At 31.0% G+C, this 23343-nt stretch overlaps 1 protein-coding gene across 3 annotated transcripts in view; it reads left to right on the top strand.

Annotated features, from left to right (window-relative positions):
- Positions 1–23343, top strand: part of LOC106868436 (ATP-dependent RNA helicase A) — a 57741-nt gene that overhangs the window by 13552 nt on the left and 20846 nt on the right. For 2 of the 3 annotated variants that reach the window (XM_014913702.2, XM_014913703.2), the window contains exons 3-6: positions 6630–6764; positions 7421–7517; positions 7609–7709; positions 9333–9472. In XM_014913702.2, the coding sequence (XP_014769188.1) occupies positions 6630–6764; positions 7421–7517; positions 7609–7709; positions 9333–9472 (473 nt within the window). Of the gene's footprint in view, positions 1–6629; positions 6765–7420; positions 7518–7608; positions 7710–9332; positions 9473–18258; positions 18395–23343 lie in introns of those variants that run through there. The other variant, XM_014913704.2, reaches the window with a different exon arrangement.

Genomic DNA, 23343 nt, shown 5'->3' on the forward strand with positions numbered 1-23343 from the left:
AAAAAAAAAAGTTTTTTTTTTTTTTTTGTTTTATTTCAAACTTAGATGTTAAAAAGTATTCATGATATAATTTTTATTTTCGATATTTCTGAATGATTCAGCTTTTGATCATTTTTTTTTTTTAATGATCTTATAATGTAGGGCAGGAGCGCACACATACACACACATTATTACTTGGAGTTAAGGTGGCAAGCTGGCAGAATTGCTAGCACATTGGGCAAAATGCTTAGCAGCATTTCATCCATCTGTTCTGAATTCTAATTCCACTGGGGTCGACTAGCCTTTCATCCTTTCAGGGTTGATAAAATAAGTACCAGTTGAGCACTACAGTTGGTGTAATTGACTTAGCCCCTCCTCTGAAATTGCTAGCCTTGTGCCAAAGTTTGAAACCAATATTACTTGAGCGTGTTTGAAATTTGTGATGAGCTGTGTTCTTGATGTTATAATCATTTATATATTAAGTTTCATGGATTTCTTGTCATTATCAAATGTACTTGTTAGTGTATTTTTATATAATTAGTTTTACACGGTTCTGCTTTTGTTTCCTACAAATTTCTGTTACTTTAAAGATATGAAAACCAAATTTTTTAGAAGCAGTTTTCTTATACTGTTTTCATATGATGTAAATGAGATGGAAGGAGAATGTGAAACATTGATTTTTATCATGAAGTAACTTCAGAAGACTTACTAGATCTTAGCTTATGATGTATGGCAGGAGCGCACACATACACACACACACACACACTCCCTCCCACTCTCTCATACATAATGTTATTGGCTGAAAAGAGCAGGTGACCAAATATATAAATTTCTTTGGAGCTCTTTTAAATTGATATTAAATAAAACTCCATCAATAGTATAGATGCACCAGGAATTTAGTTTGTGCATAGATATTAATTCTGGTTGCTTTCATGCCATATTTTACTGTTGCCAGTGGATTTGGTAGATCAAGAGCTAAATTTAGTAGTTATTGAAAAGCAAGTTTGTGTCTAAATAAAGTATCTGGTTTTATAACCCATGATATAGATTCTTTGAATAAGTAGTGTAATTGTATAAAATTAGTGAGGTTGAATGTTTTACCATTCTTTGGCATATCAGCATCCCACATGTTATAGAATTGATGCATTCCTGAAAATGTTACTATAGCAGGGAATTCCATTCCGATTGACATTCATGTAATATGGAAGTCAATGGGAAAAGGTTTGCATTACAGAATTCTTTGCAAAAAGGTTTTCAGGAACACATAACTTCCATAATGTGAAGGATCCTTGTTTGTTTACTCATATATGAATGTAAAGTTAGATAAATCTGGAATAGTAAAAACTTTAAACTGCAAAAGATAGTTGTATAGATACACAAACATGGCCATGTGGTTAAGCAGTTCATTTTGCAACCACATGGATTTGGTTTAGTCCCACTACATTGCACATCGAACATAGGCGAGTGTCTATTACCAAAGCCCTAGGCCAGTTCTTTGTGAGTTAATTGGTACAGGGAAACTAGTTAGCCCATTGTCTTTGTATGTATGTGTGAAAATGCATGAGTGTTGATATTTTGCTTGTTGTCATGGATAAAGTGATGGTGATAACATTATGACTTATCTCTCTGGACTTGTGGAATAGAGGAAATCCTTTACTTGAAAAAGAGGTTGGTTGGCAACTGGAGGAACTCACTATTAAAAGTCTTTGACTTCTTGTCCAAGCCATACAAACAGAAAAAAGGATGTTAAATGAATGAACATACATACATGCATCTCATCCTAATTTTGTATCTACTTTTGTGTGTGTTATGTGTTTGTTGTACACCACACTGGTTTATCTTTATCCACCATATTATGGCTTCTTAATATTTTTTTAGCATGATAAATGGGAAAAGAGGTCAGTCCTGCTATATTTCTTGGAAGAAACAAGCACTGACTGGTAGCTTTTCCAGCCTTCTTGGAGTACTGCATAGCTGATTCTGTTAGAGTAAGAGAGAAAATAAAATTAGTCCTAGTACATGTCTTGGATGGCTAAATGGAATATTTGAACTTAGAATGTACAATCAGGAACAATTACTGCAACGTTTTTGCTGAATTCTCTTATGATTCTTCCAATCAACTGCTTTGTGTGTTTGTGCAGGTGTGGGAGGTATGGGTTTGTGCCTAATTATCTGTGGAGTTAGTTGTTAGAAAAATATATTTTGTAGGGAGAATAAGGCAGGTGAAAAATGTTCAGCAAACCATTATCTCTCTTGACAACAAAGGGTTATTACCAGGGCTGTGGAGTCGAAACAAAAAACTTTGACTCTGACTCCTCTACTATTGGCACCTCCGACTACTCTTTATGTAATTGATTGGGTTTACATATCCCATAAAGCATATGTATTTGCTTGTACTTTGAGTATGCCTATATGTTATAACTGGTTTATATTAAAGAATAAAGATATTGTGAGTTGGAGTTGATATAGTTTTACCGATTCTGACTACCCCTTAATTGCTTCTGACTCCAACTCCATGGGCCTGGTTATTACACTAAACTTCAGCTAGCCAATCAGATAGATTTTTCTGTATAGAGAGATTCTATCCAGGTTGATTCATCTTAACTTATAATGTCTTTCAAAATTCTTTTCCAATCATATTCATTTACATTTGACATTGTACTCTTCACTTAGACTGTTTGTAAACTTTTAAGTTTACATGACTGAAGAAAAATTAGTTTAATTCTAGGTTTAGTTTACTTATATTTCCATTGTTTATTCTCTATCAACAGTAGGGAAACTGAATTGATATACCACAGTTATAAAATCATTGATACTCAAAGTTTGCCCATATCATATTTGTGTATGTGGGTGCTTGAGGTAAAAACACATTTATCAAAGCTTGTGCTGTTGTTCAGTTCAGGTGAGCACTGGTAGGATAGACCTATGATCAAAAAGTGTTTCGGTTGTTGTTCTCCCTCCCCACCTCTCTTTCTCACATCGAAAGCATATCTACTACTACAAATGTATGCTTGCTAATCCCTTGAGTGCCTGCTTAGAGCAGCAGTGCACAGCCTATGGGTTGCATTATTCTGAAAGAGTTGTGAAGATAAAAATCTTTCACTTTTGTAATTTTTGATAGAACATATGTTCTGGAGAAAAATACTTTTTGCTGCAAAGACTGAAGAATTTTTCTGTGATGAAAATTATGAAATGCTTATGTGTGTTTGTTGTATATGTATACTGTATATAACTTAGGTGTTTAGAAAACAGTTGCAATTGATGTTGATTTGCATAAATGGGTTGCAGTGGTGCGACTTGTATGTTAGTGGTTGGTTCACTGTCAAAATATATAATTGTAGGCATCAAGAGTTTATCCTGTAATTGGCAGATTTTGTCATACTCTTTTGGTATTGGCTTCTCGATATTTTGAGCAGTCTTCTATTTTGAACATCTGTAGTAAATGATTGTATGTTAATAACAATGTGCCTTTGTCTTTAAGTGAAGAAACACTGAAAAAGCACTAAAATAGGGAAGTTGTAATTGATTGTAGCATAGTTGAAATTAAATTCCAATTCATAAGTCCTCCGACCCCGACTATTCATAGTGTAGATATTTTAAGATTAGAAAAAAAGCTCTCTGCATACTGCTTCACAGATATATCAAGTTTTAGACATCTTATGTTAAGTTGGTTTTTCAGGAATATTTTACAGATAAGTCTGCTTTTGAATGCATCAGAAAATTTCCTTCCTGGAAAAAATACAGCAAATTTTTTTGTCTATTGTCACTTAAATCAAGAACTAGGGGTTTATGGACGGAATCCTTGCATAAACTTTTTTTTCTTAATTTCTACTGACTACATTAAAATTCAAGTGTATCTAACTTTTTAGATACATATTATTGTTGTTTTTTAACATGCACTTTTCTATGCTTGCATGGGTTGGGTGGAATTTGTTGAGGTAGATTTTTCTACTGCCAGATGCCCATCCTATCACCAACCTTCACCTGTTCCGATGTGAGGTGATATTTCCTCATGACCAGACACATTTTTATGTAAGATTGGAAATGAATGACACCACTTCCGTAAGAGTGCTACTCATTTACAATTATCATGTGAAGGCAAGGCAAGGATATATAAGCACACTCTCTCTCTCCTGTGTGATGGGTTTCTTTCAGGTTCTGTCTACCAAATGCATTCACAAGGCTTTGATCAGCTCAGAGCTACAATAGAAAACACCTGCCCTGGGTTTCACTCAGTGGTATGAAACTTTAACCTTTCGATTGGTTTAGCAACTTAGTTACTAAACAGCTATGCCTGCACCTCATAAAGTTAAGCAAATAGAAACAGCTGTTAATGTGTTTTTCAATTTTTGTTTGTTCTATGCTTGCATTAAATTAGCTTACACTTGTCACTGTCATTTTTCATCTGGCAAACCAACAACAAAGTCATCAGTGATAGATGGTGTATGTCTTATTATTTATCATTTCTTTCTTCTCCATGCTGACATCATAGATTCAGTAGTTCAACAGGTCAGAGGATCACATCTTGTTTCAGTTCTGGCTTAGTTTCCATGGTTGGATGCTCATCTAACACTGCATACATTCTTTTCATGGCACTAGCATTGTAGAGGTTGTCTTGCCCACAACAAAACTAAAGGAGTCCCTTAAAGCCTTGTGTTTTTTCGGCTTCATTTCCCAACCACTTTATAGAGTGCTTTTTTTTTTCATGCACTAATAGTAGTGAGATCACCTTGTAACTCAGAGAGTGAAAGCACCTCCTCAATTGTAAGAGATAATTGATGACATTTGGTGAGGTGTTGTTAGAAGTTACAGTACGATGGAAGAAATGGATTTGTTGTTGTGAGGAGGTGGTGGCTGTGGAGAGAGTTGCAGAGGTGACTAAGGAGATGCTAGAGCATAGAGAGAATGGTGAGTGAAGTTTGCAAGACTGAAATACCACCCCTCTGCATTTGAGCATCATGATTTAGAAGACTAGAGAAAGAAAGGTAGCAGGATATGAATGTGGAGGCAGGGGAGATCCAGAATGTATAGGTTGGGTGGCATGGTACTATGTGTAGAGGAAGAGATGAAGAAATTGAGGATATAAGGTATAGAAAGAGCTGAGGATGTAATAAGTACACATTGAATACTTTCGTGGCTTAGTATGATTAGTAGAATGTGTGTGTGTATACATACACACAGATTTTTGCATGTTTCTTTAGTGAAATAGCACCCTTTCTGTTATCACTCACTTAACAGCATGGACTGAGTCCATTTTATTGTGCATTGCACTAGAGAGGTTGTCTTTCAGGTCTAAAGAAGCTTCTCGACTATCATTCCTGAATTTAATATTTTATAAAGATATCAACACATGTTGAATCATTGTTTTAAACTCAAATTCAACCACAATGCAATCTGACTTGCATGTAAAACTTTGAGAAACTCACAAGTTTTAGAATTTACCTGTTATATTGATATAAATATATAGTCTGTAACTTGCATCATTTACAGTGTTAAGTGTAGTTCAGCATAAAAATTGTCTCCATTATGTAGGCAGAGAGGTTGGAGTTGCAAATATTCTTGGGCAGTTTCTTTAGCACTGCATAGAAGGAGATATTTAGGGTTTGAAAAGTTACAAAAGAAGTTCTCATGTTTGGTATCGAGAAGGGGTGGCTATACTATCCTCCAATAAAGTTTACTTCTTTTTATATGTATGTGTAGGTTCACTCATGGCTTTCTGGTTAACTTTGCAACCACATGGTTTCAGATTCAGTCTCACTGCATGCTGTCATGGGCCAATGTCTTCTACTGAGCCCCTAGTGTACCAGTGCCTTGTCATTGAATTCAGTAAATGGGAAATGTTTAGAATCCTATTCTGTGTATGTGCGTGCATGCATCTTGTTTGTTGCTCTCTACTTGACAACTGGTGTTAGTTTGTTCACGTCTTTGTAACTTAGTGGTTCAAGAAAAAAGAAACTGATAAAGTATCAGGCAAAAATAAGCACCAGGATTTGATTTGGTTAACTAAACTCAGGTTAGTGCCCCAACATGTTTATAGTCCAATGACTGTAAAAGAGAGAGAGAATGTGTGTGTTTTTTAATAAAACATTGCTTATCTTGTCTTCATCTTCCATCCATTCCATCAATATTTCTCAGATTTTCTTTCAGAGTTGCCATTTTTAAAGTACAATTCTTAGACTTGTGGGCAGTGCTACATACATAAAATATTAATAGAAATATGATTAACATAGTTTTATCTTTCAGAAGTCAATAACCATTTAATCATTTGTACAACTTGCTCTCTGACCTGTTGCTGATATAACACGGTTGCAAACTGGCAGCAGCAGTTTGAGTTATGATTTACAATTTGTAAACTATGATTCCTGATCACAATTGGGTTTTCCTGTTCTACTTCCTGCTTCAAGTTCTTTACCTTTTAGTCTGAATCCAGAACATTACTTTGTGTATAATTACTGTAATAAAACAGATAATGGTCCTAGCTTGCTCATCCGATATCCTTTATTGTTAACTTGTGTTTCCTAGATAATTTTAAACAATTTGATACTTTCCTATAATTTCAATGTGAATGTAAAAAATGTAAAAATTTGGGTTAAAAATTGAAATAATATTAATAATGATTTGTTAAATGCTTTTATTTCTTTTCATTTTAGATTCGGGTTGATAATTTCGACTACATTGGTGTTGGTAATTCAACAAATAAAAAAGATTCCCAGGCAAATGCTGCTAGGGATTTTGTCCAGTTCTTAGTTCGGCAGGGACAGGTCCAACAATCAGAAGTGCCTACTGTAAGTACATATCTTCAGTCTTTTAGAAAACTTTAAAAAATTTTTTTTTTTAATTAACAATATTTGCATCTTAAATATGTCAAGTCTACATTAATATTCTATTATTGTTAGCATTCTTAGATATGTAGAGTATCTTCACAATTCATTAGGTTGTTTACTAACATCCATCTTCCATGCAGGCATGAATAGGACTGTTGACAAGAGCTGGCCAGGTAGAAGACTACCCTAGGCTACTGTGTCTGTTTTGCAGAGTTTTTATGGCTGGATGCCCTTCCTAACACCAACCACTTTGCAGAGTGGATTGAGTGTTTTTCATGTGACACCAATGTGTTTATAAATAATAATAAATTAATGTCGATTAACATTTAAGAATTTTCACTGCAAGGTCTTCATGTCGACTTCAGAATAGCTTTTAAATAGTTCCGTTTAATATATATGAAGAAACTGTTAACTGGAATATATTATGCATTGCTATTTTGTATTTCACCACTTCAAAATTGTTATTGTAGGATAAATTAATAGCCATGTGCATTATTCATGATATAAACTAGAAAACATTTAAAAATGAATTTTTAGCTAAAACCATGAATCACAAATAATATGTAATAGTAAAGTACAGTTTTATCTATTCCCTTTTGCATTCTTTTATCTTCCAGTTAACTGTTGGCATGGGTGCTGGGACAGCAGAAACTGTGTCTGGAAATGACACACCTGCAGATGATATGACTGATTCTGGAATATCTTCTGGTGGCTGTAAGTTAATTCTTTCTATACATTTCGCTTTTAGAAAAAACAGTTTGTTAATGAAGAATTTACTTTAAACAAATATCTTCTTTCTTGATAGCTTTCCCTGGATTAGACGCTAACAGAGATATTCCTGCTTATCAAAGGGGCCCACCAATGAGTTATTTGGACCGACTTGCAGAAAAAAGGAAATTGGAAGAAGTAATTATTTTTTCATCATTTTTTCTTGATTTTTGCTGTCAATGTCTACATTATTTATTTACCATATTTAGTTGAAGTATTGAGTGAAGAGGTGGTGGTGGTGGACTTGTTTCATAATTGTTCTCTGTTAAGTTTAGGGCAAGTGCAGACTTTTTTTTTTTTTGGAGTTAAGAAGTTTAAATTTGCGACTACATAGTGCCAGGTTCAATCTGTTATGCTGTATCTTATAGAAATACATTCTACCATAGCCTTGGGCTGATCAATCCTTGTGAGTGAAATTTGGTAGATGGAAACTGTGGAAATATATCTGAAGGATAAATCCTGTTAGTACCACTGTCTGACCTTTGGGTGCCTTTAGCAGGTTTGACTGTTTTAAGAATTCAGCACAGTCAGCATTGGTAGCCCTAAAAATGCTGTGGGTTTTATCCTATCTTCTCTGACCAAGCCTAAAAAAAAAAAAAAAGATGCAAATGTTGTGTGGGCTTTGTTTCCTTTTGTATTTGAATAAAATGGAAGACATAGATCATATTCATATCGACATAATAACTTGAAAGTAGCTTTTAATGTGGTTATTTATTATAATTAATAGGAAGAAAATATTTCCATGTACAAGAACTTCCAATAATGCTTGGCAAAGAAGAATGGATCATTGATAGATAACTATTTCATTTTATAGTAGTCCTGTAGCAATGAAGCAAGAACTAAATGTTATGATATCTTTTGTTACCATATTTCTGTTTAAATACACTTTTGTTTCAATTAACTCTTAGTAAAAAATTAAATAATTTTGCCATTATTAAGTTGGTTTTTTGTAACTTAGATTTTAACAGAAAGTTTTAATTTAGGTCATCTTAACCTTTTTGACACTAACCCATCTAAGACTGCCCTCTGGTTCTATATGATGCAAACTCCTCGTTAAAAGTGATCTAAATTAAAAACTTTCAAAATGGACTGTTAATTTATGTTCCAAATACCAGCATAATAATGATAGTTATTTTTCTGTTCTTCGTTAATTTCAGAATTAATTGAAACAATAGAACTATAGGTTTATCTTTGATGGGTTGGTATGAAAAGGGTTTAAAAGCCTTTTATAAAAATTAGAATTTTAATGTTATTTTAGAGATGTCAGAAACTAAATATTTAGGAGGTTATATACTGACACGGCGCTAGTTGCACAAGCTGATACTCGTTGTTATTTAGAACCAGATTAACTCTGATCAAAAGCCTTTCTAAGTGTGAATATCACTTTCCCCCCCCCCCTCTGCTCAAGCATATTGACTATAGAACAATGTTGTCTAATATGTCCTTCCTGTTTTTAAGACAGTAAAGTGAGATCTAGCAGGTTGAGCAACCACGTAAAGAATCTTTTTTTATTTGCTCATAATGATATTGGACAAGTTTAGATTGTTGATATTTGCAATATCTTTTTCTAAAGATGGGCACATTGCAGTTAGCTGGAATCTGTGATGGAACTAGTAGATCTTTTTGCATGGAATATAGCACAAATGAACTCAATCTCAGTTTTCGGTGACATGACACTACTAATAATAAACTTAATTTACATATGTTAGATATAATTAAGGTATTAGATTTCTCATTACTATTCTGATTTTATTTCTTCAGTCAGAAGATCTTGACTTGAATGCTAGTATTCACGGCAACTGGACACTGGAAAATGCTAAAAGCAGACTCCATCAATTTCTGCAGCAAAATAAAATACAAGCTGATTATAAATATTCTATGATAGGTCCAGATCATAATCGGTAAGTTAAAATGTTGGATATTGTTTCCTTGTGTTGAATCTCTCTTGACTCCTGAAAATTTTATTACTTTTTCATGAAATTTCGGGTTTTAAAGTTCAAAGTTCTTAATTCTTAAACAGGTTTTATTTTATGTGTAAACTACAAACTTAGTATAACTTTCTCTACATTGGAATATATTTACATATATTATATAGTAGCTACAAGTCATTCACTAGTATGAGTAAACAGTTAAATGTAATGCTTATTTATAAAAGCAGTAATTTAGTTATTTATAGTAGTTAGTCTTATATTTTTTCTATCTGATGAAAATGTAAAACAAAACAGTTGTACTTTTTTCATGTGTTCTCAATTATATAGATATATTTAAAAACTATTAACTTTGTTTTAATTTTCTCTCTTATAATTACCATTAGCAAATGTTAAGAAATATTAAAATAAACGAAGCTTACCATCACTACAAAATTTGCTCTAATTATGCAACTGTAATTTCTGGTTTGACTTAGAATTACATTCGTATTATTTTATTTTTAAGTTCCCATATCTCAATGTTTAAAATATTGAGGAATACTATCTTTTGCCAATAATTACTTTTTTGTTGAGATTTAAGACCAACTCTGTCAAAAAATTCTTTATATCTCCTATCTGTTGGTTTGTAGTCTATACTAGATTAATATTTAGTGTTTATTTTGTAATTAGTTAATTGGATTTTTTCATGTTTTTTAATAGAAATAATTGTAAAATATTCCTCTGATCATTCTTTGGAATTTTTATTGGTGATTTCTTGTAATGGAATTTTTAATTTTTTTAAATTTTTTTTTTGTATAAATAAAATATTTTCTTTTAAATGTTTTCAATAAAGTTTGTTTCAGGAAACAATATTTATCTACAATGCTTGGGTCTGCTAAAAGAAGATGCATTATCTGCATGAAATATTTGTGAATGTTTGTGTCATTTTGTGTGTTAAGATTATTTAAATTACAAAAAAGTTTATGCTCAGTAAGATAGTGCCTTAAGGTACTGCTAATTCTCTAGTTAACTATTTGACTTGTAATTTTGATCAGATTATTTAGGTATAGTTACTGAAAAACACTATATTTCATTTAGGAATTTTATTCTTGGCTTTTTTTTTTTTAACTCAATAGCAACTTAATACTTCTGATACGATTGACTTGCTGTTGATGTTTGTTTAATCTGTTTATTATATATTTTGTAACAAATTATATTTGTAGTTTTAAAAAGTAAGGCCTAAAACTTAGTTTCTAAAAATGGTGATTAAATTAGTTATAATAGTTGAATGAATTTAAAAAGAAAAATTTTTTGATCAAAGATTCTCTATTTGAAAGATTGAAAGTTCAGTTTTTAAAAAAAAATTTTCAAAGCTTAGACTAATTAAGGTTTTCTTTTATAATTGCTTAAATTTGCAAAATATTTCACCATTAGTCAATTTTGCTTTACAGCTTAAGTAAACAGTTATGAAAAACTGAAAACAAAACAATTTTATGTTCTACATGTTTGTATAGGGGGTTGGCATAGGTGTAAAGGAATAGAAAGAAAATTTTAAAGAACTGTTATGTGATTACAAATATGAAGTGGTTCCACTGAATCAGTGTATCAACACTGGTTTCAAATGTGTATAGATTCTTGCACATATAGTTTGACTGTCCTATCTACTTTTCAAAAATGTAATCAGTTCTGATGAATTTGAATATAATTATTTTCTCTTTTAAAGACATCCCTAAACTAATACATTACAGCCTTTATGTTTATCTTTTACTCATATTCTATTAGTCTCCTTTATTTTGGTCATCATTAGCAATTACCTTCACACACTTGTGTTAACACTACATCTTGAATAAAATTAACTTGGTGTCTTTTGTTATTGTCTAAGACAGGAGTGTTATAATTATAGAATATTAAATTATCACTACTGTAAAAGTAGTGTTAATTTTATGTTCTTTTATATCTGTAAATTAGTGTTAAATTCTCTTGTTCCAGTAGACTCCTTGTTAAACATTAAATTGATATTACATCCTAGTAACTCAGATGTTTGTATTTTTTAAAGATTTTTTACATTGTTGTTGTTGTTTGTTCAACTGGTTTAATTGGCTTGTTTCAATACATGCTTTTTTTAATACTATAAATGAATAGATTTAGATTATTTATTCTCTAGCTGTTTGGTAGGTTACAACATCTCTAACTTTGGTAAGAAGCATGTCTAATTGTTGTTAGTGATGCTGTTAGTTTTGCTGTTTACACCTTGGTGCTGCTGTGCTGTCTGACCTGATATTTGCTAGACAACGCCTGCTTGCGTGGCTTTTTTCTATTAAAATGTAATAGAACTGAAATGACTACAGCTCAAATAGCTAAAATGTAATTCGACAGATTTATTGTTTGTTATACTCCTCTTTATTCATGTTGATAATAAACCAATATGAAGCATTTAATTTATTAAATGTATAGAATATACAAGTGAAAGTTTGTATACTGATAGGAATAGTAGGCTTTCTGACATTTTCTCAGAATTCTTCTGGCTTTCAGTGTTGCTATAATTTCTATAATTTAACGGGTTTAATAATGTAAGAAAGAAAGGTATTTTATTCTATTTATTCTATATAATTCAGTATTAACTTTCATTATTTAATAAGATTACAACCATGATTTGCCAGAATGATGGATCAGTGGACTAGCTTTCTTGGTAGGTGATACTTTAAAGCATTTTGGGTATAATAATGGGTAAAATGTTTTTTTTTTAATGTTGTAATAAATGTTAATTGTAATTTAAGTTGGTAATTTACATATGATATGGAATAGTCAAGCCAGTTACTGGTATTGTAATGTAAATCAAAATAGGAATATTTTTTCATAAAGATACATTCTCAATTAATATTAATAAGAAAGAGAACATATTGTGTTGCAATTTCCGGTATTAATGTTGACTGAGAACTATATTTCAGTACTTTTGTCACATATATTTGAAACTTTATTACTACTTTAGAAAAAAAATTATACCAAATATAACTATGAAAGCAAGAAAAAATTTTTGAAATGTCAAAAAGGAATTTATTCTGTGTAATGTGAGCTTCCATAGATAGATGACATAGTGTAATTATTTCACTCATTAAAGCTAAGTGTTGTGTTTTTGTAAATCAAGGAAAGTAATTTATTTATTAGCAAAATTTAGGAGACATCATGAGAATTAGATCATAGAAATATGTTCAGTTTTCATTCTTGATCTTCAGAAATTAATTCTGTTAAGAAAATGTCCATGTTCAGTATGAGGGGAGAATAGACGGTAGCAAGGCAATATTTTGCATGTTGTGCACCTTGAATGTTTGAGTAAATGAATTCAGTTATTTTTATAGTAAAAGTCCAAGTAAAACTAAAAATATAATTCAAGGAGTATCCAGGGCTTGAGTTAAAAAAAACTACTAATCTTCATTCAAATGTTAAGTTACATAACCTTTGCATGCTGAAAGTATTTTGTTGTATAAGAATGAAAATTAAGGACTTTCAGTAACTGAAGAACAAGAAGAAATATAAACATATATACACACAGGTAGATAATTTTAATTTTAAAACAGCTTTTGGTTCTATAAAGTAAAACTGCCAATGTTAGCATGTTCACATTTAATTTTGTACCTTTCACCATAATCTTATATGAGCTTTGCTTCATGGTGAAAAGTTATTTTATTTAATTACTAAAAATTCCTGATTATTTTCAAATTGAAATACATAGTGTATGTCAATGACAAATAAGGTAATGAGAGGGTTAAAAAAAGACAACTGAAAATGACTGCCTGTTCTAAATGAGAGTTTATTATACAAGTGAAAGTTGCTAAAATGTTTTACTACTGCCTGGTTTGGTCGCGTGACTGAGTAACTGTCTGAGAAAATAGCTAGTGTTTGCTTTTAGTGGTAATTATACTAAAGGTAAGTCATGGAATATTTGAAAAATATGACTTAAAAAGTTTGCGTTAAGAATGGAATAAGTAGGATGTGGTTGTATGACCATTTTATAAAAGTATTTTAAATAATTGTTTCTTTTTTCAAGCTAGATCTTATTCCACAAAATGAGATTATTTGTTTTAATTTAAGACAAACTGATTTTACATTGACTAGTTATTTTCATTTCAATTTTTAATTTAAAAAAAAAAATTAACATCAACTTCTTGCATTCAATTTGAAAACAAAAATGCTATATGGATATGTTTAACACCTTTTTTTTTTTAATCAATTCTTTAAAAGCATAGTTTCTAATATATTTTCTTTCCCTCTCGATTCCCTCTTTCTATGGTTCTATCAATGCAGTGAGTTTGTCTTTACAGTACTCTTAGGTTGCACAGCTACAAGTGCCTGGACTTGCAACAACAATATTTAATAATCTGTGGCACTGAAAGACTGATTTCTTTTTCAGTCGTTATGCCACTGAAACCGACGACAGTATCATTCTTATTAGGTTTGTCCCACAACATTTATCAATTTGGATTATTTAGTAATCATAGCCAAAGCTCATAAAAGTAATCTGCTGAAAATTTTATTCTGTTTTATTTTTATATGAAAATATTCTGTTTTCTATTTCTTATACTTTTCTATTTTCTATTTAGACATTTATTTTTCCTAAAATGTTTTTTTTTTTAATGTTTATTATATGCTACTCTGTATACCAAGAACAATATAGAAAATATGTAATTGTATATGTTTATAGACTTTAAGAAAACATGCATTCAAATCTAACTCATATTTGTTGCTCATAGGTGCTGTTTTATTTTTCACTATTTGTTCTAATTAAATGGTATATTTAAATATTTTCAATGTGTATTAGAAACTTTAAGGTTTTAGTAGTTTCAAAATGAGTTCATGCTATATTTAAACATAAAAGTTGATCATCTTAAGGATTTTAACTCATGAAGTTTGAACAGTGCCATTAGGAAGTTTATGCTGGTTTTGCACATAAATATTGTGGTGCCACTTAATCATAGTAACAAGAATGATAATTATTTCTTTTGGCAAAATACAAGGCCATGTTTGTGCTCAATGTAATTCATTCAATTTCTTGCCTGTATTTGTTAAACCCATTAAAATTCTAATAAATTCAAATATTCAGGTACCATATTACATTGGTATTGTTTCCTATCCTTCATGGGCATAAATCCTGAGATTCTTAAGAAAGGAGGAAATTAAATGTTTTAAAACATTCAAGAATTGAAATCGAGTCACAGGCTCAGCTGGCCAAAAATTTAACTATACTCAATGATTCTGGCCAAATGATAATGACTATGATGACATGAGAACAATGGTGCTGCTGTTTCAAAATTGCAGTGCTACCCTGTAAATAGAATTAAGGAATATATATAAAAAACGAATTTCAAGAATTAATTATTTGAAATTCTAAATTCATTACGTTGATACGTAATAGCTGCTCTTGATCATCTTCCTCTATATTATTGTTTAAATGTTGGGTGTTTACTTAGTAATTGTATCTGCTTTCAATTTTTTTCTGTCATTAGTTGATTGAAAAGTTTGTGGTATATTCTGTATCATTTTTACTGGCCTTTCTGCATGAAAATAATTTCAGTTTGGTAAAGATAATCTACATTTTAGCACATAGTGCCATCAGCTGAATATGTCCTGTTACTCACTTTTGATAAAACACTAATATTAATCTTCAAATTAGAAATTGACACATTAGATTCTATGTCCTGATTTTTTTTTTTTTTACTTTGGTTAACATATCTACAGCAGATTGTTGGAGCTTTGAGTAAAAGAAACAACCAATACATTGTCTGATATTTGTTGATAATGTTATAATTGTCTACATTTGTGTTTGTTATGTTAGTGGCAAGTATCTGTCAGATGTATTATTTTTTTAAAAATAAGTATTGCATAATAAGTATAACTTATTTTTCTGTTGCTGCTAATGCCAGTTATTAGCATTTCCATTTAGTAAGTAGAACATGATTATATCAAGTCTTACCATTGTAATGTTAAAACAATTGTTATATTATCTTGTAATAAATTAAGAATAGGAAAGTTAAATTTCTTTCAGTAGACCTACCTGTTGTTAGCTTCCTTAAAAATTGGAATAATTACAATAAAATGCCATTATATATACTTACAGATATTTCTGTTTTATAAACAGTATTTAAGGTATTCATTTTTTATGAAATTTGGTCTTGTTGGTTGTAAAATAAAAACTTTTAAAGCTGCATCTTGGTTTCAACAGAACTTTTGTTAAGTTTGCAAAAAAAAAACAAAAAAACTGGAAATCAGTTGGGTAAAAATAAAATTTGTCATTTAATTTTTTTTTTTTTTTTCATATCAGCTATTTAAAATGAGATAGCTATATTTATTGTAGGTCCTTGTGAAGTTTTATGAATAAGCAGTAATAATAGAAATAAATAGCTTAATGTATTGGTGTAATAACCGTTGTTGGTTGGTAGATTTTGAAGTCTTATACTATTCTATGATGTATGAAGATGCTATCAATCTGTTATTATTGACTTGACAAATAAATTACTCTCTTTATGAAGTGATTTCTGGAAAAAAAAAAAAAAAAACATTATTGTATTACATGGAAGGGATTGACTTTGATAATTGGAACAGGTAATTGTCCTTTATCCAGTAATTTTTGCAAGTGTCTCTTGAAAATATTGTGTAGATTAATGCAATACTCATACAAAGGATATGCAGTTGTACAAACCACACACACATACACAAAATAGCTGATATACAGAGCAACAGAGTTGTCTAGTTTTTCTCTATTACTGTGTGTTCCAGATGCAAAAGATCTTTTGAATGGCGAAGCATTATGAGACTCAACCAACTTGGGAAAATGAACATAAAATTTATGTCTGTGTGTTTGTATTTAATTTACATATGAGCACAAAACCATGATGTTGTCTCATAACATACTTTTGTGTAGCAACTAGACATTTTGATTAAAATTTCCTGTTTCTGCAGGTAAATAAATAATAGAAAGCTGTGGAACAATGAAAAATAGAAAATTATCAACAAAATAAGATGTTTAATAGTATGAGGGGAAAAGAACTGAGTATGCATGGTATCCAATTTTATAAAATATTTTGTGCATACTTATTTTTAATAGTCCTTTCCTTATCCTTATATTTTTAAACACCTTGTTTTGTCTGTAATTTTCTGTTTTTGCCTTGTTACTTTTATGTTATTATAGTTGATTATTAGTGTGGATATGACAACCAAAAAATGAAATTTTAATTTGGCCATTGAGTTATTGATTTCATTTGATTTGTATTTCAACTACAACTCTAACAAAATAAATTGTTGATAACAAATGAGTATGCATCTGAAATATTAAAGATAGTCCTATTATAGTTTGGGGAATGCTTCGAACAACACCACATTGCTTTCTTACATATTCCATTTAAAATTAATATAATTACTTGAAATATTTGGTTATGGAACAAATGAAAGTAATAAGCATTCAGGTTACAAGAAATGGAGGATTTGGCAGGGCTTTTCCATTGTGCTTAACTGAATTTCACATTTTATATTAATGTAGATTTTTGAAAACAGGATAATGCATGCAAATTCAGAGTTCTGGCAGTGTAAATAAATTCAAATACTATTATAGGTATTAACTAAAACAGGTATTAAATAGTGCTTGTTTTATTGGCTATGCATGACTAGGATGACGTTATCAATTTTTATAATTTCAATGTTTTCATAGCCATTTTTTTAGTTATTTATTGTGACCTTTGTTTGCTATTTGTTTAAAAGGATTTGACCTTATTTGGTATTTTCATCTCAACTAAAATAAGATTTATCTGTTGAAAATTGACAAAGAAATCTAAAAACATTAACCAAGTGAGTGGTATCACTCTCATGGTAATGGATGTTCATTTGTTAATAAGTCTGATACTGTCGTTGTTTGACCCTTGTCCTTTTACCATGCAACTTAACTTACCATCATGGCGTTTAACCCTGAAAATTTCATTGCAAGAAACAGCTTTCTACATGAAACATTTGAAGTGTGCAGCTCTTATTCTATAACATTAAGCTGGCATTGTGCATGCTGTGGTTTCCAGACATAATTTAATTCCCTTAATGCTATTTTAAGTCTCAAAAATTTTCCTTTAATTATTGAAATGATTTGAGCTGTTATAAGAATGTCTTAAGATTTGTTCCAGTAATCACTTAATGATTAGAAATTCATAAAGTTATTTTGTATCAATTCTTTGTGTCTGGAATATGGTTCAATATCTGTTTAGTAAATCTATGAATGATGATTAACTATACTATATATTATACTTTACCATTGTGTTTTCCAGAATAAAAGGAGATTGTTTTATGCTACATTATCTGTAATATCAACAGATCTGTCATATTAGATCTATTTATATTAAAGATAAATTCTCTCTCAAAAAAAAAAAAAACCCTTTTTTTGGTGATTTGTAAAAGGATAAAGGAATGTATATTGCAGCTTAAAAGAAAAAAATCTGTAGAGTTTGAAGTGCATTCTTCTGAGATTTTTTTTTTATGTTGAGTTGATTTCTTGCCATAAAATTTAATTTTATCTTAGTCAATTTTCTTACCTACAGAAAATCTAAGATAAAAGAAAAAAAATTGTTCAATTATTTGTATGCACTAAATGCATACATAAATATTAAATATTTAAGATGGTAAAGTTGCAATTCTTCACTGATTGTTTGTCCTGTATTCCTGCTGTAGTGGGATGGATTTTTTATGTCCCCCACTAGAGCAGTAAAGGGCTTTAGAAGGGTTAATATATTTGTTTGTCTGTCATGCAGCAGGCACTCATAAAGTTGTTGCAGTCGTTGCCTCTCGTTCCTCCTCAACAGAATCTTACCATTGTGGCACTTGTATGCTGTGCAACCCAACTGCGTGTCTTCCTTGCTAGTTAAAGACAGCCCTGTATCTTCTCAGGTAAGTTATTTCCTGCTCTGCAGAAAACTGCAGCCCTTTTATTTCAGCATTATAGTGTACTACAAAGAAAACCAGCTGGAAAAAGAATAAAATAATGCAGTCATATTTATATATATTCTCTTCTGCAAAGATTCTTACTGTTTGAAAATGTTCTTCTATCACAGCAGTACAGTCACTTAGACAATTCCACTACTTTTTTTTTTTCCGCCCCTTCTTTGTATTAGCTGATATTAAATATTTTATTTTCAAATCACAAAGATGGATAGCTCTGAAAAGAAGCATTTATCACAATAATACCTTCTATTGAAATAACTGTTTTTAATTCATTTTTATCATCTTTTTTTTTCTATTTTTTTAAGTCTGAAGTTAGTTTCATCTAGTTACTTTTTAAAAGAATTAATATTGCTTTCATCTAAACGTTGACAAAAACTGAAATATTTATTGGGCTGTTACACCTGCTTTGGTGAAGTTGAATGTTGGAAGTGAGTTTTAAAAGTGAAATTGTAATTTCTCCTCCCTTATGCTTTAGATGTAGTCTATTGATATGCTAAATTCTAACATTAATTGTATCTTTAGGAGATCAAATATAAAGATCTTTGTTTAAGTACTCTGACAGTTTATGCAAAGGACTCAGCAGGTTTTTGGATAAACTATTATTGCAGCATTAATATCAGTCTTACTAGAAATATTCTATTGCTATTTGGAGCAATAATTTTGATTTTTCATCTTTATATATATCATACAACTTTTCAAAATTTAAGTACAAGAAATTTCTTCTTAGACTCCTTAAATTACAAGTCATTATAAACATTTTCATTTAGGAACCAGCCTTGAAACATTTTGAACGGTTTCTATAAACATAAATTTGTCACTAAAATACATCAGTTTTATATTTGTTACGGTTTATCATTAACTTTATTCAACAGTCTTATTTCACTTCCTCCAAACAAACTACTGAAAATATTGTATGTTTAATCAGTTGGTCTCAAGCAGATGACATGTGTGTTTTGCTTGTATGTATGTATTTATGTGAGTGAGTGAAGTGTATAACTGGTGGAATACATTGTTATGAGGAGTTTTTAAATTACTAACCTAATCTCAAATTGTACAAAGAAACATTAGAATTATTTCACTAAGTAAGAGTAAAATATTGTTTAAGGACCCTGCAAATGGAATGGTCAATTTATTCTGGTGTCCACCTGTTAGCTTGATAAACTTAGATTTAAATATTGATGAAATAATTCTTTGAAATAAGGTAAATATTATTTAGTTTGTTTTTCTGCAACAAAATGCAAAATAATTTGAAAATATCTTTTAATGATGCCTAGGATTTTTTTAAATATGTAAATGGTTTTCATTCTGTTTCATTTTAAATGAAGAGATGGAAAATGCATTTAAAGCTCCTAGTTATTGAATACTTGAGAAGTAATGTTTCCTATATCAGTTCTTGTGTAATCACAAATGTTATTCTTTACTGCCTCCACCAATAATTTTTACTCTGAACCCTAAAGTAAGCCACGGTGTGATCATTCAACCAGCTAGAAATATCCCCTATATAACATTCTACCTAAGTAATGAAAGGACACATTAGATAATGTACCCCAAGATAACTTTGATATAGTTGGCATTAGGAATAATATAACGCTATTAAGAGGTTTTGCTCTAAATATTTGATGACTTGCTCGTCTAGAAAAATACCATTCAAAGTAATGAATCTAAGAGCCTGGCTACTTGGCTCATTTTAGGAAAATGACGTTTGAAATCCTTTCTGTAACATAATTATTTTATAGTAGAATATTATCTTTTTATTTTTTATTTTATTTCTGGCAATAGTCCAGATGAAAAGAGTTGATGTAACATATTAGTGCTTATTAGGAGAAAAATCAATTCACTTGAAGCGCGTTTTATATTTGATTTTTTTTTTTAGCTATTTTTGCATTAAGTGTTGTAAGAATTATTTGATGGCTAGGTTGTAGCCGAATAGTAACTACTCAATTACTGGTTTCGATAATTGTTAAGTTTACGAGGTTGTAATGAAATTTGATTAGTGCTTATATTTTTAAATAAATGCTTTCAGTTGTTATTTATTAATCATCTCTAATCAAGCAGACTGCTTATGGTAGTGGTTTGATAGCAACAATGGCTAAACATATTAGGTCTACTCTTTTTTAGTGATAGGGATTGCTGTGTGAATGACTTCTTTGCCTTCAGACTGAAAGAAAGGTGTGGAAGACAAAGCTTTTAGAGTTCTCATTTCATAGCATTACGACATACAAATACATAATAATGTATTGTCATTCCATTTGTTCTCTAATGCTAAACAAAGTACTTATTTATTGACTAGATAGATTGAAGACTATTTAATTTGACCTGGTATGTGTTGTTTTTGGTCTAAGCAGGTTTTAACGATTTATAAATATTCAATCTTTAGTATCAAGGGCGATAAATATTAGAAATACCAAGAGGAGTTTTCTCCCTAACTCATAGGATTGGGTCATCCTATAAATAATGTGGCTTTTTCAATTGCATGAAAAGTTGGAGGGGGACAGGATAAACTACCTGCATCAACTTGCTATAAAAGCAAGTAGTAATTTTACCTTGTCCTTATTCTTAGTGTAAATTTTGAAGAGCTGTTCGATTTTAACAGTTACTTTTTTAAAGCTATAATGGAAGTGACAAAGGTGCATATTCAGCCTATTTTGCTTTATGAGTTCAATAAAGTTAACGCACCAGAAAGTGCAGGGAATATTAATGCAGTATATGGGGATTGAACAATAAGTGTAAGCCAGTGTCAATGGTGCTTCCAGAAATTCAGAACCAGAAACTACAGCCTGGCAGATGAGCCTCGTCCTGGAAAATCTGTGGAGTTTGATGAGGATATCCTGCAAATCTTGGAACAAAATCCTATCATAACTGTTGAGGAACTAGCAGAGTAGCTTGAATTTGGTCGTTCAACCACTGATCAACATCTGTGTGTCATTGGAAGAATCAGCAAATTGGATCAGTGGGTTCCTCACAAACTTTCCGAGTCTAATCACATGGAGAGACTGAATGTATGCTCTTCTTTGCTGTCATGTCTCACAAATGAACCTTTTTTGGACCAAATAGTGGACAGGTGACAAGTACTGAAAACAGTGGGAAAAGGAGGAACACCAGCACCCCAGGCTAAAATTCTTCACCCACATAAGGTGTTATCTGTTTGGTGGGATATGAAAGGTTTAGTCCACCTTGAACTTTTAAACCCAGACCAAATGATAACAAAGGACATGTACTGTAAGCAGCTTGAGTCGGCGCTAGAAGTAAAATGACCATCTTTGGTTCCAAGATGAAAAGTGAATGCTTGGTCACATACAGCAAGGATGACATTCCAAAGGCTGGAGCAATTTGAATGGGGAACTATGCCCCACCCACCATATTCGCCAGATATTACTTCATCTGATTATCATTTATTCCGCAGTCTTCAAAACCATTTGGCTGGAAAAAATATGAATTCTGTAGATGAGGTCAGAACAGTACTGGGGGAGTATTTTTCGTCATGGACAAGTGAATTTTGGAAGAGCATTGTAAAAAATGAAGGAGAGTATATTTTAGAGTAAAAAAAGAATATTATCTTAATTTTGAAAAGTAAAAGAAAACCACATTATTTATGGAGAGCCTATGTATTTTACTGTTTTTAATGTGTGCTTTGGGGAAAAGAAGACTATATATTAAGTGTGGTATGGATCTATACATCAGGAACCTAGCACATTAAATTTACTAGAATTTTTTTTTTTGTTTTTACTGGCCCCTGACAATAGATGGTGGGGTGTTGTCTTGTGTGTGTATGTACCTGGTATATGAAGCTGTAGAGAGCATCTGCATTTAGTGCTATGAATTGGTTTAGTGAATAGTCTCTGTGTTTGAATGTTTTGATACGCTTTAGATTTTTAAGAGAAAATATAGAAAGGCTGGTCTTATTTAAACTCCAATCTTTGGTGTGAGAGTGCAGAACTTTTAGCACTTGGAAGTGTAATCAAGTTTATGGATTTGTACAGCTTTCAGAACCAATGTTTTGGTGCAGTCCTCTGAGATCTTCCAGATTTTAGTCACTGCTTTTTCATGTTTTTATTTGTCCATTTGATACATGGAAGCAATTTAGGACTGTTGTATTGCTTCCATTTCATCAGTGAAGTTGGTATTATAAAGTGCCTTTCTAGAAGAGGAATTTTATTTAAAAACTAAGGACAAGTATCTTTTGACTGGACCAAAATTGGTGTTTTCTAAATATTCTCAAGATTCCATCCTGCTAGTAGTTTGCAAATTGTCATAGCATTTCATTAAAATAATCCTGTAATAGTAAACGTTACTTATAATTTGTATGTGTCACATGGATTCTGATTAGGTATTGCATTACCTTGTACATCTACATTGCGATGTGCTATAAGGCTCATAAGGAATGTGTTGTTTCTATCAAATCAATGTCTTTCTGTAGGTTTTTGACACCATTGAGACTCTTAATTACTATTGATATTTTAATGTTATTGTTTGTAAAGATGGTAGTTCTGAGTAAGATTTAAATAAACTATTATTCAAGAAAGAATTCAAAAACGATATAATCAGTGATTTACTTGCTTTAAAGATAGGTCAGCCAAACCTTTTTATTTTTCCTTTAGCATCAATGTGGCCTTTTGTTTTATTTTTTATGTAGAAAATTTTAAATTCTATAAACCCTTTTGAAGACTTGTCCATGTTAGCAGTGTTTTTGAATCCTTTAAATTTTCATAATCAAAACCATACTCATTCTAAAATAACATTTTAATGTGTGTATGTATATGCACATATGTCTATGGGTGTGGTGTTTGTATGTAAATTGTTGTGTGTGTGTGTGTATGTGTACTTGCATGTGTACAGGTGGCCCATAAATGGCTTAATATATAATGTTATAGTAATGCAATATATATATATATATA

Source organism: Octopus bimaculoides, chromosome 1 (genome assembly GCF_001194135.2).
Source record: "Octopus bimaculoides isolate UCB-OBI-ISO-001 chromosome 1, ASM119413v2, whole genome shotgun sequence".
Classification (NCBI taxonomy): Eukaryota; Metazoa; Mollusca; class Cephalopoda; order Octopoda; family Octopodidae; genus Octopus; species Octopus bimaculoides.